The sequence below is a fragment of the Gallinula chloropus genome (assembly GCF_964237585.1).
Source record: "Gallinula chloropus genome assembly, chromosome: 1".
NCBI lineage: Eukaryota > Metazoa > Chordata > Aves > Gruiformes > Rallidae > Gallinula > Gallinula chloropus.
Genome location: NC_140085.1, coordinates 38,482,115 through 38,499,468, shown reverse-complemented (window position 1 = coordinate 38,499,468; position 17,354 = coordinate 38,482,115). Strand labels below are relative to the sequence as shown.

General features: G+C 39.5%; 1 protein-coding gene across 1 annotated transcript in view; it reads right to left on the bottom strand.

Moving 5' to 3' along the window:
• The window catches only part of ZNF277 (zinc finger protein 277), a gene marked incomplete at its 5' end in the record, with an annotated part of 56,846 nt that overhangs the window by 17,871 nt on the left and 21,621 nt on the right, over positions 1 to 17,354 (bottom strand). Inside the window, 3 exons of the mRNA XM_084261609.1 lie at positions 9,432 to 9,514; positions 11,528 to 11,616; positions 14,797 to 14,995. Coding sequence (XP_084117735.1) covers positions 9,432 to 9,514; positions 11,528 to 11,616; positions 14,797 to 14,995 — 371 coding nt within the window. The remainder of the gene's footprint in view (positions 1 to 9,431; positions 9,515 to 11,527; positions 11,617 to 14,796; positions 14,996 to 17,354) is intronic.

Here is a 17,354-nt window from a genome sequence, read left to right as displayed (position 1 = left end):
TCTGCACATAGTTTATATACTTTATAAAGTGCACTAGAAACACTCTGAAAGGAAATAAAAAGATACCACACACAGTTCAAACATTAAGATAGTGAAGGCTTAAATAGCCTCACCCTCCCATTAGTGTTATTCCAACATAGCTTCCTAATTGTACTCTACCAGGAGAGAAAAATATATTCTGCAATATTTGGTTGGTTAACTCCAGATTTCCACCTTATACAAATTGCTTACTGGAGCCCTGGTGAGCTGCTACTCCCAGATGTGGCTGAGGAGGAAGGAGAACCATACTGTGTCCTCCAGACAGATGGTGGGTGTTCCTGCTCCCCTGCTCTCTCACCCTTCCCATTTGCCTCTCTACCAGAATGCTTGGCAGCTGGGAAGTTTGTGTAACCCAGCATTACTGCTTTATCAATTTCTTCAACACAGTTTAAAAAATACTTTTTAAGGTAGACACTCCTTTTACCAAATGTTGGCATCATTCCTCTCTAGAGGGGACTTTCTCAGCCAGCAAGTAAATCTGGTACTTGCACAGGTGAGGAATTAAAAGCACTGGCTCAAGTCAAGTACAGTGACAGTGAGAGGTCAGCTCTTCTTCCCTACAGACACCCTTCCACCTTTGCTCCACTGCTTGGATGCTGAAGGAGAGCAGCAATTACAATAACTTTCACAAAACTTGGAGATTTTTCTGAGTGAAGACTTTCAGCTTATAATGAAATTCAAGCTTAAAATGAAGTTATGAAGTAGGAAATGAGCAATTTACATACCACATATCTGCACGAGTTTGCAGCCCCTTTGAATTGCTGGTGCTGTTAACATTAACTCATGGTTGATAATAAACCCCCCAAAATTACAGCCATGAATATTTTATAAAACTTTTTTTGGGATACTGTGTCATATCAAAGTGTCAGAGAATGAGTCACTTGAGGAAAAAAGCAAACATCACAAAATACAGAGATTTTAGTTATCTTTTTCCATAACAAATAAAATAATAGAGCTCAGACAGAAAAAGTAAACACTATTAAACTGGCACAAATGCCATAGCTTGATATAGTTTATTAAATAATTGTTGAATAATTCCTTGACCCCCATCTCTTTTTATCCTTTGTGAGAAGTTCTGTCAGCTATTTGTCCTCCACTCTTTCTGCCATATTCTATGATATGCTAACAAAAAATTCTGTTACTCTACTGAAGACTGTCAAACTGGCTGTGAAACAACCCTTGTCAGATCAGATATCCTCACTGATATGAGGCAGAACATAAATTCCGGAGGACCTTTTTGTCCTTCCAAGCCACATGAAGGTTGAGATCAACCAGGAATTGTCAAAAAATAAGTGCTGCTTGATGACAAGTTCTTGGAAACACATACTTAGATGGAGCCCAGCTCAAATAAGCAGTAGATATGAATGTGGCAGTTGGCAGCTTCCTGTGGAATAGCTTTAGGAAAATTCTGTGGTACATAAGTGGTCAATCACCTTCAAGCATGACAAATGAAAGCTGGATATTACTGATCATACTTACATGCAATAAAAAGGAGTACTTAATATATTCAATAAAATCAAATTAATTTTAAATCCAATTCCCCTTTTTTTCTCTCTAGAAAAAACCTCTTCTACAGCTCTTAGTCATACACTTTCTACTATATGGGTGATTTACCATAAAAAAAAAAGCCAACAAAATTGCAAAACACTATCTGCTCTGTGTTTTAACTAAGACAACAAAAAACCATGGTAAGGATGTGCAAGTGTTTGTACTAGGATGGCCATCTTTAAATATACCAGCATGCTAAATTGCTAATACAAAAAAAAAATTTGGTAATTTTCATCAAAATTATAATCTGAAGTCTATAAAAATCTCCTGCACATTCATGATGCTGATTTTGGGGTTGTGAAGAGTTCAGACTTTCTCCTAGAAGGTGGGAATTTAAAATGTGCCTGAAAAAAAAAAAGTGCCTCTTCCTCTCCTAGGAAGCAATATTTTGGAAGAAATTACCCATTTTTTTCCAGAAGCACATAAGCACTATGCATCAGCAAGTATTCACACTGATAATCAGTAAAAGATGAAAAAATGCATACTTGCAGCTAGTAAGCACTTTTCCCTAAACAATTACTTTGTCTCTGGTCTACAGTTTAAGAGACATTCAAGATATACAAAATACCTCCAAAAAATAAGACTAAATTCTAAACTCCATTGTATGCCAAAAACTATGGACTCTGGACAGTTGGTTTTATGTCACAACAGACTTTTCTCATACTGTAATTCCTTCTACCCTTCCCTCCAACAGACACTGCATGCCAGATGCTAAATTACCTTTCTGTATTGCTTGCAGACCACTGCTTTTTTAAATCATAAACTCCTTTACTAACAAGGCCCTCATAAATTATTTACATAGCTATTTAAATACATGGCTTGGATAACTGATGTAGAACCACCAGTCACAACTAGTACTCATCACACACTTTGCTGCTTTTGCTGCAACCTGAAGAAAGAATGAGTGGTCAGAAGTTTGCTTGCTTTTTTTTCCAACAACATGAGTTAGTCCAACAAAAACCCACTACCTCTTTCCCCAAAACCCATCTCTTTATAATCACACTACTTCTGGTATGTTAGAAATTAAGGCAGAAAGTATTTTTATAGCTCCAGGATAGAAGCAGATCACATATGGGGTTTGGGACAAGATCACGCAGTGACTTTGACTGCAGTGAGACCTGAATTTATCATTTCTCAGTCCAGGAGCCTATTTGTGCAGTGGAGGATGGATTCTGCAGTTCATTCTCTAAAACAGAGCTAACAGCAGTTATCTGTCTTCTTTTTTAAGATGTTCAGAACCATTAAAAAAAAAAAATTACTGCCATAAGCCCTGACAAGGCAAAGTCCCAAGTCTCTAGTCCAAAGACTTAAGCATGTCAGTAGTTACATCTTCTTCAAGTATTTCAGTACAGGGCTGGACTGGGGCAAGAGCATAATGGGGTTCTTGTTTGCAACTGTCTTGCCAGTTTTGGTCCTTCACTCTCATAGTACCATAGAATTGTTTAGGTCAGAAAGGACTGCTAAGATCATCAGGTCCAACCGTTAACCTAGCACCGCCAAGTCCACCACTAAACCATGTCCCCAAGCACCACCTCTACACGGGTTTTCAGTACTTCCAGTGACGGTGACTCAACCACCCTGGGCAGCTTGTTCCAATGCCTGACAACCCTTTCGGTGAAGAAGTTGTTCCCAATATCCAATCTAAACTCTCCTGGTACACCTTGAGGCCATTTCCTTTTGTCCTTTTGGTTGTTACTTGGGAGAAGAGACCAACACCCACCTTACTATAAACTCCTTTAGAGAGTGATAAGGTCTGAGGGGGAGAGACTAGGCGAGAGACTAGAAAGATTGTATGTGATGGAGACGATCACTTAAGAGCAGTTCCAATCAAAGCTTTTTATAAATGGTACTTCCTCCGGGGAGGCAGTTTGCTTAAAGATGTTCCTTTGAAGAGGAAACTTCATGACTGTTACAGTGTGAAGGACTCAAACATCTGAGCTCTCAGTCACATAGTTGTGAAGAGTGTGCAATCACAGGTCACATGCCTTCTGTTAAAATAATGCACTCACTAATGCTAATGAAATCAGAGTGTCTTCCTGGAAAATAAGATGCTACCAGAGACAGCAATGTGGGTCTGAATTTTGATCTATACAATATAAGACACAGACTTCACAATAAGAATGCGTATTTTATCGAGCTCTCCTGGGTGATGCCTCAAAAACACCATGTGTATCTTTAGTTATAGTTTCTTCCAATTTAAATAAGAGTTACATTTCCCTGCTGAGTGCTCACAGAAGCTAGCTATTGCTGTAGGCAAAGAAAGCAAGTGAAACAGATGAAACAAAACCAAACCAAGAAATTCTGCTGACAGATCACAAGAAGAAGCTGCCTTTACACTTAACTGACAATAAAACAAACCAGCACAGTACACTGACACAAAGATGGGGATTGGAGACACTTGAGAGGCACTAGTCTCTAAAAACTTGCCAAGCACCTTATTTATCAATTATGTACACCATTAGGATAAACTACTCTTATTAGAATAAGAAAATTACAATCTGTTTTGTGTCTACAGTTTCATCAAAGACTGGCTAATAAGCTTTTGATCGTGCTTGTAGCTCCTAAATACAGAAAATATTTACAAAGATTCAAGGTATCAGAATCTTCATGTCTTTGTAAAGACCTGCGATCTTATCTGTCTCTCAGTAGCTTGTCTCCTAACTTCTACATTCAGCTTCTCTCTGTAATGATTACTGTGTTCAGTTCTTCCAATTCAAACAGTCCTTTTGTTACTATAAAACTCTGTGAATGAGAGTGAAGTAGGAAAAGGAATGGGTAGCATCTTCCTGAATGTTTTTTGGTCAAGTTCAAGGCACACACATAGATCAATGTGTTCTAGAGAGGAAAGGAATATATAGCTATGGAAACAGTGACAAAATAAGGAGCATTTAGGAATATTGTCACATGGCTGGGGAAACAAAGGCTAACAATGAGTCCCCTGAGAAAGAAGGGAAAGAGCATCTTATGACATCAGCTTGTCAGCTAAGTGGGGAGACTTCTAAATAGATTTGAAAATACAGCAATGAAAAACTCAAACAGAAATGAGTTATGACCAACTGGAAAAACAGGGAGTTGGGAAGAAAATTGTGGTGGTGAGGGGCAAAGGATGTAGGAAGAAAGCAAGCTTCTGAACCACAGACCCAAGGCAGACTGAATGAGTACAAAGACCAAACTATAACTCCACTGGCATTATAACAAACTGGCAAAAATGTCAGTATTGTAATACAAGTGTTATACATTTATTGTGAAATCTCTGAGGTGCATTGTCCTGACTCTTATACTGGCTGGCAAGTTGCCTCTTAGGAATAGGGAATTTTGTTTTTCTGTATGTTATCCTAGTTCCAGCCTAGTCTGCAGAGCTCAGTTTCAAAGTGAACAGTGGGAATGACTAACTGGGATGGCTATAATGGGTTGTTCCCCTAGCTTTCTGTCCCACTTGCTTTCAGGTTCTTCCTCCTTTCCCTATTAGCTCCTCTTCTTGAGTTGACTCAGTTGCTGAAGTTATAGGCTAGAACCTACACTTGACTGGGCTATAAGCAATGAGACGTCAGATGACTCAGGCTTCAAAAGGTACTGTGACACTGATGTAGAAGACAGTCTTTACAGCTTGATCAGGAAGCTGACTTATTAAAATATGGAGGAAGAGTTTCATGGTAGGATGAAAACTAAGTAATTGTGTGAAATTGTATGGAAAGAAAAAGGGTTGAAACTACAGTAGACATGTACACAGGCTTCCAAGCTGAAGCGGGAGATAGGTGAAGAACCAAAAGAAGACTGGGACAGGCAAAAACACTAAAAGGCAATAGCAAAACTCAACCTCCCCCATCCCCACATACATTAGAAACAAATGGTTAAGAAAAAGAGAGATGCATCACTTAATGTAGGAAGACACCAAACACAGACAAAAGAGGAATGCCTCTTCAGGGCTTTAGTCTTTTCAGGAAGGTTAATTATGTCAGAAATGAAATGCATTTAAAACAACAGAGAAAAGAACTGAGGGCAGAAAAGGGAAGAAAGGGCTAAAAGTTATTAAAATCTGATAGAATTTACCTAAGAGTCATTATGTCATTAGAAAAAATTGGTTTTGACCATTGGTGTGACAACTCTTCAAAAGCCCATGGAGGATGGGCAAGGTTCCAGAGTGCTCAAGAAAAGCAATCAAATACTGAACAGAGGGAAAGAAGGACCCATCAAATTTCAGATATAGGTATTAGCATGCTAATATTATAAGCTATACTGTAAGCGCTTCAGATGTTGCATTATGTTAAATTAGGCTAGCATCTCAATCCCTTCCAGTGCACAGCTTCAACCTCTTGAGCCTTGTCTCAGCTTAAGCCTGCAACAAACTGGGGATCATACAAACAGCTCATCCTAGGAAACAAGTATAGCTGTGTACTCTAAACATCCCTGTGTCCCTCCTCCCATTTTGGAGAAGATTCTTTTTCAGGGTCTATCTCCTGGGAGGCACAGTAGTAACATCTTCACCTAAAACTACCAGTCACACTACAGGAGAATAGCTATAAACATGACAGCAAGTCAAGGTCAGTGCTGTGGTAGGAAGTGTTTTCAAAAAACAAGTTTGAGGTTTTTACCTTTTTTTAGAATAAACATAAGCTCAAGTGGCTCATACTGACACTGCCTCTCCTAGTACCTTGAGTTTTGCCCCCAGGACTTTTCTGCCTGGTTCCACTGCTTCACAACGACAAGCTCTTTGTCAAGACTGGGTTTTTCCAAAGGACCGTATCTGTTTTGTATTACATACCCTTGTCAGCTATTTCAGCAAGCTGTGCTCTCTAACTTAGTTCAGGCTCATTCCTTGGCCTCTCTCAATACATCACAGTCACCATAATGTCTCTGCACGACATCCACCTTGGCTAGCTCCCCTGCTGCAATACAGCCTGAAATAGTCCTAAACTGGAGTTTCAAAACTGCAAAATGAAATGCTTCAGCTAGCACATTTTAAGGACAACATTTGTCCTTGTTTGGGCTTGCTGTTGGAGACAGCAGTTAGGATTCAAAGGCTGCAGAAAAATCACCCGAAGTTGTATAGTTTTGGTCTTTAATTCTGCGCAACTCACATGAGCCCACTTGCCAGCTCACTCTTAATTGCTGGACTTCTCTGAAGGTAAAAGACTTTGCAAGGCCAAATAACTATTTAACTTGCAAGTCAACACTCAGATTGCAGCAAAAGGAAATGAAAAACTAAACAGACTTCATTGCTGTAACAAAAGCAGTGACTCCATCAGCTCCAGCTCCAGCTGCAGCTTCATTTCACAAAATCCTTCTGTAAGAACTGAAGATGCAATTCTGATATTTAAAACTTTTAATAGCAAAGGCTATTTCACACCAAAATAATAATGCATACCTCTTTCTTTTCTAACTTAATTACTCTGTAAAGAAAACCACCACTTGCATTTGGCTAAATCCTGCACTCTTTTATGTATCTGAGGAAACATCTATTTGCAGAGAAGATGAGGTGGCTCACCTGCCAACAGACTCTGCGTTCCCTTGACACTGGCAGTGGAGAGAAGGCCTAGTTGGAACAGGACTGCATAACACCAAACCAGAAACAAATGCCCTTTAAAGAGAGTGCAGTCCAATGTGTAGCAGCCAGGAGTTACTATTACAATAAACACTTCTATGAAAACATGAGTTGCATGCTCAATCATGACCCTCTTTTCTTCCTCAAAGCTACAAACAACACGATACATGCTAGGGAAATGAACATTGTTATGACACTGCAAGCCCACATGCAATATTCAAGATGTCTTCATAACCTCAAAGGGATTACAGGAAACTGGAAAAGGTGCAGGAAGTGCAACAATGATGCTCAGCAAAGAACCACCAAATAGACAGCACCCTCGACCTCAAATCACTGCATCAGGTTGTAAAGGACCTCTTGCGAGCAATTAATTCAACCCGTGTGCCCATGCAGGGCCACCTACAGCTGGTTACCCAGGTCTGTGCCTAGTTGGATTTTAAGTATCTCCACAGATAAAGACTCTACAACCTCTACAAAATGTGAATGGTTTGGATTAGATAAAGGATGAATTGTTCACCACCTCTTCTAACATAAAAAAATCCAGATGTGAGGTAACAAGTTAAAAAAGGCCAAAGAGATATGTAGTTTAGGTCTGGAACTCTGCTGTGTTAATAAACAGATATAATATTGCTGAATTAAGAAATTCTTGAGCTGCCAATTGCTGGAGACTTAGGCGAATATTTTCAGAAAGAATCAACATCACATCAGAAGAGGGCAAATACCACAGACACTTTGCTGCTGACAAGGATATGTTACTGATCCAGAAAGAACTTTTTACTGATCCAGGATGGGCTTCCTTACAATGAAATTAAGAGAAGCATGCTAGGTATGAGAAAATCAGCTCTTTTTTTCTCAGTCCATGACAATCCAGTGGAACTACAAAGGAATGAAGATTTCAGCTGAGGCAACTCCCAACTCCACAGAAGATCCTAAGTGGCAGAAATTCCACAATTCTCCTTGAGAGCTGTGTAAGACTTGTATGTATTCCACAGGTCCTGGGGATTTGTTAGTCACGTGCCTCAAGCTGCAGGACATAGCTTTACCCAGAAAACTGTAACACCATTCACAGGGTAGTTGAACTAAATGGATTTTGCCTGAGAATCCTAATTTTCCTGGGGACTAGAATTAGCATTCATTCTGAATGCTTATGATTTAAGGTGTTGTATGCTGTGCATGTACAGATTTGCAATACAAACATAAGGTCGGTACCTTGCCAACAAGGTAAGATACCAGAAGACACTGCATAACAAAGGGTTAAAATGCCTGTACTGACAATTCCCAGGACATGGCTGCCAGCAGCAAACTGAGGAACATATTTATGTCAACACTAAAAGGTGTCAACTCTAACACCTTCACAGCACAGATGACTTGTCAGCAGAAGACCCTGCATTCTAACATAAGGAGCTTGTATCCCAGAGCATTAATTTTAGAATTAGCACAACAGGAAAAAGACCGAAGATGTCTGTTTCAAACATGAATCACAGAATGGTTTGGGTTGGAAGGGACCTTAAAGATCATGTAGATCCAATACCCCTGCCATGGGCAGGGACACCCTCTACTACACCAGGTTGCCCAAAAAAAACAAAACAAAAAACCCCAGTGGTCAGCAAAATGGATGAAGACTCATGGAAGCTGAAGTCAGCAAAAGCTTAACATGAAGGATAACCCATTCAGAACTGACAACTCTGAAAAGGTGCAAAGTTTCTATCAGCAAGCAGGAAAAACCAGAAGGAAACATGAGGACTCAACAGCTGGCATTTCTTGTCCTTTTCATCTCACAGAAGCAGTACTGGCCAGACTTCCTCCACTCATGCACTGTGGTGCTTGTGAGTATGACAGTGCGAATTAATGATATCTGGGTAAGAGACTCTGAAGGCACAAAACCAACTTGCTGAGGCTTTTGTACATAAGTATCACCTCTTCCCTTTTCACAGTATCACACACTGAGTTTTATTTTGCTAATTTATCTACATTATTACATAGAAGATAGTGTATCAACGCATTGCAGCTTCTTGCAAGAAAAACGTGCAGCACACACAGCCTTTTCCAGTGCTCTGCATGTATTTTCTACTTGTGTAGAACACTGACATATAACCTGTGAATTTATTCCAAGGAAAAATCTATAAACAAGGATTTAGTGTATATTTATGCAGCAGCTAAGGAAATGAGCTTGAAAAATATAAAAAATCAGAATTTTGCCATCTAGCAAAAAATGCTTTCACTTTCAAATTCCCACTAAGTTACCATATATTACACTACGGAACTGTTTACCACAACAAATGAAACAACAGTAATTTCTTACCAGTCTCTTTTGCTGAAGCTGTTCTCTAAGTAATCTGTCTTCTGGTAAAACGTCACATAGAAGAAAATAATTGTCCTGTTCTTCTGTTAAGAGATTAGGAAGTGTGGATAAGGGATGGGAAGTCGCAGTTGCTTTGAATATTTCTGGCACATAATTTGCTAAACCTTTGGAATGTGCTATGAATGTGAGAATGTGTTTTATAATCTATAAAAGTCAGTTATTTCAATTTCATAATTTAATGAAACAATCTTAAATATTTGTGTATGCATACTTATAAGACCTTTACATCATTGATATTGCAGCACAAAGACAAAAGTCCTGCACAGGTTTTTCTCCACAATCAGTTTTATTCATTTTATGATGGATCTTCTGGAGACATAAAGCTATTTTGATCATTTATATTGGTCACAGTGTAAAGCCAGCATGAAAGAAACATGAAATCACCTTGACTTTCATCTTGCATGTGGGATTTTCAATTATCTCTTAAAGTAATTGTCAGTTTTCAGTAGTTATCATCATTCGGTATGCCCTCTCATTACCCTGACTGACCAGCTTTTGTTCCATCTGAAGAGATACACCACAACTGTTTAGTAACACAAATTGAGGCTTGTCTGATTTTACCCACATTTTATGTTTACTACCTAGTAAAAGTATTTATGGCCATATCCAGTTTAATAGTAACAACCCAAAATTTATTCAAATTAATTACCTTAAAATTACTCAGTATGTAAGAAAATATAAAAACACTTATAAAAACATTTTGCATTTGAAAGTTACTCCTTTATTAATCTAAGGGTTATGTGGTTGGAGAACTGAAGTGATGATTATTAACTCTTTTAAACTTGACAGATTTCGGACTTTCCCATCTTTTCATACAGAAGCCTGTCTGAAGAAGAGAAACCCCCTGATTTCTGAGCTAACAATTTTGAAGAAGATAGTAATTAAAATTGACAAATTTGTTAACAAACAAAGAATTATTCATATTGCTCTCTGGAAGTGCCAGTGATGGCTTGTAATTCTGACAAACTGGCATTCAGACACTTCATCTGCAGTTTTCAAACTTAGTGGTAAAGTGTTAAAATTTCAGAAGCAAAACCATACCTATGTAGAAGGAATGAAATTACAGTCTTTGGAGTTTTCTAGGACTATTTTTCCTAAAATTAATTTGAATAATCAAAGCAATTTATTTTCACCCATTTTTAATACAGTTTTCACCTTCCATGCAACTCTGACACTGGCTGCATATATTTCTTTCTCTCTTTTAAGCTTCTCATAGAGAAATAAAAATGTGGGAAAGACCTAAAATCTTCTTACCTGCATCTAGATAAACTGTATTTTTCTGACAGAAAAGAGGAAGCCAAAGAAATGCATCTGCTACTACTGATAGAAACAATTCCTTTGCACAGTCGTCACTGTCCCTATGATGGGATGTCCTGCTGTGTTAATGCAGCAGAACCAGGAAGTATGGTCTTCAGTCTTGTGTGGGAGCCCAGAAAAAGGCAGTCTTTGTATCTCTACTGTGAAGATACTGTCTTCTTATACTCCTGGGGCAGTCAGTGCTATGGCAGGGGAAAGGACGAGCAACTGTGGCACTTATGTCCAGGAAGAGTTAGTAAGGATGAGGTTGGAAGACAGCTCACTGGGAACGTCTCTCCACATTTCTGGAAGGACAGTCACCAATTATTTATGGGTACCAAAGCTTCTACAGCCACGATGTAAGCAGCACTGCTTCTAGGCCCTAATCTGGTAGCACATTTAAGTAAGTATTGAACTCTTCCTCACTCAGCACAGTGCTGGAACACATGTTGCAATCCTTGGGAAAGATAAGTTCAGATATGTGGTTGAGAGTTAAACATTACTTCTGTGGTTTTCTGACCTAGTGGCAGATTACTTCACGCTTGGCTGATCAAAGCAGCCCTATATGCCAGAAATTATTACAGAAAATTTTACAGAATGGTTTGGCTTAGAAGTGACCTTAAAGATCATCTAGTTCCAATCCCCCCTTCCCTGTCATGGTCTTCACAGGAGATGCTCCAGCCCTCCATCAAATTATCATATGATCTGGCCAACAGATATTAGGCAAGCAACACACTTACCTAACGGAGCTTCCGAATTTGTTCTTATCACACTGCAAAAGTCTGTGATGGGCTGTTCTGCAAACCTTTTCTTCCAGTATAAGATGTATCTTTAAAAATAAGGGAGAGGTAATTAGTGAAAAGGGAAACATCAACAAAAATTTAATAAACAGTTGATCAGCTCTAGCTTTTTCCATCCTCTAGATTCTTAAGACTGTTTAGTAAGGTTTTTTAATTCCTGTCTCTGTTTATTCTCCTTTTAATCTAGTTTTCCTATTCATTAAATTCCTCCAGCTTCATTAAAACTGGGTTTTAAGCATTCTGTCAAAACAAAAAACTCAATGACATAGATTTGCATTAAGCTTTACATAAACACTGTGACCTATTCACATCTTCAGACAGAAGTGCCAGTCAGATGCATCTTTTCTTGAAAGGGTATACTACAGAGTAATCTCAAATTCCCAAAATAGCTGTGCTATGTGTTTTGGAAGATGCAGGCAGAAGTCTGAAACTTGATAAAAACACCAACTTGTCAAAAGTGAGGTTTTGGCAGGTCTCCTGTGGAGTTACAGTAAAAGCTGTAGCTTGGCAGACAACTAAAAAGAAAAATGAAGTCCCCAAACACCTGGGGGTGGGATAGGAGACAGCATAAAGAAAGCTCTAAACACGTCTTACAGGTTTACCTGTGAACAACAGTTGTCTAGAAACATCCTTGTACGACTATCGTATTACAGAAGCATTAACAGACCCCAACTGAGATTAAGCTCCTACTGAACTAAAAGCTACTGCCTAAACAACAAGAAATCATCACCTTCAACTGTATGATGAGGGGAACCAAGCAAGCCCTGTGCTAATTATTCAAAACCTTACTATTAAAAAAAAAATCTGAAAAAGGTCATGCTTATATTTATACTTATGCATGTGATACAAATCACATGAAAGTCGGGAAGTTGAAGACTAACTATTCAATGTCAGCTTCCTATTGACATGCCATCAAAATAGGAAAAGAATCATAAGAAGTCAGGTATCATTACTATGAGGGTACTTCTAAATAGTTGTAGCTTTTAATACTGGTGCAGTCTAAAAATTTACTTGCCACAACTATCATATCCCATGGTGCTTCACCACCTCTACTTACCATTTATCTTACTGAGTGAGGACTTGAACTGCAGCAGCCAAGGAATTGGCACATACTTGTTTCTGCTCACTCTGACATGGAGAGAATTAACCTCCAGCACAGCAGACAGCTAAGCATGGTAAAGCCAGCATGCATATGGCTGAAGGGCATCCAGAGGCACTGTCAGATGTCAGTGAGTGAGTGGTGAGCATTTTGTTGTCCCCTTGCCTACTCCAGTGCTTATAATGCACAACGAAACAGTCTTGGTGCCGCATTGAACAGCAAGTCTTCCAGAGTAACTCATCCTTCAGCATTCAGGACATAAGTGTATAAATGAAGGGATTTCAACATGTCATTTTGTCTGTCCCCTGCACTGAAATAAAGGAACAGACAAACTCACCTAGCCATAAGCGTCTGCACCATGAAGCTTACTGTTAAGGGATTTCACATCATAAGACTTAAACCAAATAATCAGTGATCAAATAAAGCCAATGCCTTGTCATAATTCCAGGACAGAATGAGTCATCAGTGTCCATGAGTGATCATGTCCAGTCATGAAGCAGCAGCTTATTCCCCTTATCTCTTCCCCTTGCCCTAATGCCAACTTAACTTTATTTTTCTGAGTTAAAAAATATAAATAAAATTTTTCCATGAGCACTGCTCTTCTCTGAGTTCTCCACTTCTTGTAGTTCTGTCAAGAAATGTGCTCCTAAGACTGACTGTAAATCACTGCTAAGTATAACAAAAGTACTGTGTTTTCATAGATGCTTCCCTGTATTTTCCACACTTCAGTCTAACACCTCGGATTATACTTCCTTTTTTTGTGCACAGCACTAGATTATTTTACTGATATTCAGTACAGCAAATAAAGGAAGGCACGCTTCAGAGTAACAACTCCATCATTTCACATCCTGGGGCCACTTTCTCTAAGATTTGGCTACCTTCCAATTGCATTAGTGGCAAAAAGAATCTAAATAGATGGTTTCTGGAAAAGGTGATTTTAAAATACATTTCTATTAACACAGAATAATCCCCGATGCACACTTAAACTGGTGGTCCACGACTGAGCAGCTCTGATCCCTTTACATATCTGAGGAAACTAGCATTATCTCCAAAGAACACTGCATTTTTGTTCTGCCCGCTTTCAGCATAAAACCAAACAAAAACAAGTATAATTTTTCAGTTTTAAGCAACGTTAAGCTCATACATCTGAATAAGGATTTACATGGCTTACATTTCTCCTCATATATTTAATCTTAATATTTCATTTTATTTTTTGCCTCCTGATAGACACATTATTGGCTTTGGCTGAGTAGCTAATCACAGAATACCTACCAGAAAACTCCTTTTAGTTGAGAAATTACCCAGCTAACATTTAAACACTGCAACAGAACTGTGTACAAACCGGCAGGTATTGTCTAACCTACCACCTGGCCCATACATTGCTGCATGTGAAAGCAAAATGCCAAGCAAGTGCCTAGTCTCTGAAGTTGCAAGCCAGCTGGGGCCATGCCAGCTACTGGGCGAAGCTGAGAGAGGGAAAGCCAAACGTGACCCTGCTGAGATGATCAATGACACAGCTGTAGAAGGAGTCACTGTTGTATGTAGATCACAGTACTGTATAGTTAAGGATTAAATGGGATTTCTGTGGGGAAATACTGGCATCATTAAAACAGGGCAAATTAATTTCATCCCAGAATGTGAGAGAACCTGCACTGAGCAGTTTATGTGTACATTACATGGCTTTAGTACATTATACAGTGGAAAAATAGTCTTGTCCTACACAAATAAAACCCCAGATTGGGAGAGCTGATTGTCTAGAAGGTGCTTTACAGAATAAAAGAGTTTTCTAGTTTGTACACAACTTCCTGACTAGTGACAGGACCTGAGAACTCCCTATGATATATCAAGTAATGACTAACACAAGAATTGCTCTGTATTCTAATATCAAGTCCCCTGGTCCCAGCAACATCTGGGGGCTGTGGAGTGGGAGGGGAACAGGAAAATAACCTTACAATTCAGCAACAACAAGTTCATCCAAAATATAGTAAAATTCCTCCCACAGCACTCCACTGATTTCTGAATTATTTTAAAAAAGATGATCTCTAGTTTTCTGAAGGTTTCTACAATATCTGTATGCATGAACCCTCATTTTGAACAATATAACCCTTACCTGCTAAAATCTGCAACCAGTTTCACGTCTGCTATGACGAGCTTGTGTTCAATAATCATGTGCTTCAGGAGCTGGTTTTGTTCTGCTAACAGATAGCGTTCTGTGCAGAAAATACAAGGCACATAGGGAGAACTCTGTACAGCAGCAACACCACCTGGACTTTCTGGCAGACACAGAGGCTCCAAAATACACTCTGTATCTAAAATAAATAAAAAGAATAATTACTTTTGACTAAGTGGATAAATGTACATCATTTGGAGAACTTTTAGGCAGTACACATAAAGCCTGTTTTGCTTTATCCCAGCTTTGTTGCATGGACCACTCCAACAACAAGGTGCATGGAAGCCAGTTGACTGCATTATTTCTGAGAAGGATGCTTGGAAGTTAGCACAGGGCAATTCTCAATCATCTGCTCCAATTGAAACTCACAGATGGCACCAAGTCAAAGTTGATCAGATGGCACAAGTGTTCTACTTATTACTACAGTAAATTTCACGATGAGCAACCTACTTTTCATCCTCTCACTACCTAGTCTACCTGCGGATATCAATGAAGCTACTGTCTGACACATCCCTCATACTCTCAGGAAGGCAATGGACAGTACAGCAGACTGTTTTGTGTGTTGATTTCTCTTAATTCTGCTTTTATTTATTGCACAACACTTCTATTACTTGGTGACTGACTCTTGTAAGTCTGTATGCATCTGTCTTGCCTTTCACAGAATCATGGAAGGGTTGAGGTTAAGAAGGGACCCCTGGAGATCATCTGGTCCAATCCCATCTCTAGGCAGGGCCACCTAGAGCCAGTTGCCCAGGACCATGTTCAGTTGTGTTGTCTCCAAGGATGAAGACTCCACAACCTGTGCTAGTGCTCGATCAACCTCACAGCAAAAAGGTGCTTCCTGATGTTCCGAGGGAACCTCCCAGGTTTCAGTTTCGAAGATTTCTAAAGAATAAAGGCATTCACCCAAGTCTTTTATTTTATCACATGGGAACTTAAAAATGTGTAAGGTTACAGGAAGTTTAATTGACAATATTTATCAAATAGAAGACTAACTGTATGATAGTTTTTTACTTACAAAATTAATATGTATGAATTATACACTGTCAAGCACACTAAATCTGATAACTTTTCAACATGGAAAATTAGATAAATAAATTAAAACCCCATAACCACTTAGCTTTTTTTTCTCCAGGAAAATAATCAAATGGAACAGTACTCCCCCCTTTACTCCACCAAGACTTTGAAATACCCAAAAAAAGGACTGCAGTTTCAGAGATGGACATGGGAAGTTCCTAAAAGTACCGTGACAAATTGCAGGTAAAGGCAAAGGAAGAGGCACAGGCAGAGGAACAGGACTCTGCCATTGCATGTGCTGTTCATAGTTAAGCAGCCAGTGTGGACAAGAAATGCTTCAGAGCAGGCACAGTGTGTGCCCATGGCCTGCACCACGAGGGTGCTGCAGGGGACTGATGGTAAGCTGGAGCTACTTGCAGGCACAGGTGGGAAAGGGTACAAGCCCATGGGAAATACTGCTTTATCAGTTCCATGCTGCTCCTCGGACTGCACTGCACAACTGTTAAAGCTTCTCCTTACAGCACTTGAAAAACAGCTTCCCGAGAAGGCAGTGACTTGGCTGAAGACTGATGGTCAGGTTACACTGACTTCGGGTTATCCCATAAACCTAAGCAGCACGGAGAGATGGCAACACACAGAGCATGGAATTACCTGAAGCAATACAACTGCTGTTGACAATCTGACATTTTTCCCCCTCATAATTTTACCACACTTCAGGCCATTCCCCTCCCCCAGACATTTCTTTATTGCACTGGCACTGTATAAAGTGTTCTGCTTTTTCCTGCTTTAAGAACAGCAGCTGCTACATGAAGTGTGAGAGTAATCTTCACGAAAGGGGCAGCTCTCCCAGGCAGGTAACTGATGCTACCTGCAAGACTAGGTTTGTGCATTCTCACAGTCACTATTAGTTCATTGCCTGAAGAACAATTAAAACACGTTTACTGAGAGAAGTAGAGCAACTTAATTTCCTTTGCAATTGCTGACTCTTACTGATGCCAAGAGAACTAAGAAGATACTCTGTCAGCCAGTTCAGCTGTGCCCACTAAGCAGCTACACTGCTTTTTGTTCATTTTTACCCTAGGTCTCTTGCAATGACCTAGTTAAACATTTAGAAGTCCAAATAAACAAGTGCCCCCCTGCCTCAACAAACCAACTTCCAGAGACAGGTGTGAGTGGCGGGAAGTGCTACTCAACTATTTAGCATCAGTGCTCAGGAACAGAAAATGTCTGGGCTGGGAGAACAGGGCTGTTAATCTTTAACTGTAGTTGTATGTTGCACAAAGGTATGAACCAGGATGAAGATTTTTATTTGCTGCCCAAAGGGAGTAGCTAATAATGAAAGAAAAGAACTTAAATATAGACTAGTGGACCTGTGTGGCAACTGCAGCAGCTTATGTAATTTGTTTCAAAGGCACTTAAAGCAGGAGGTGAGGGAAAAAAGAACCCGTGAAAACATCTTTGTATTCATCTGCGGCAAAACC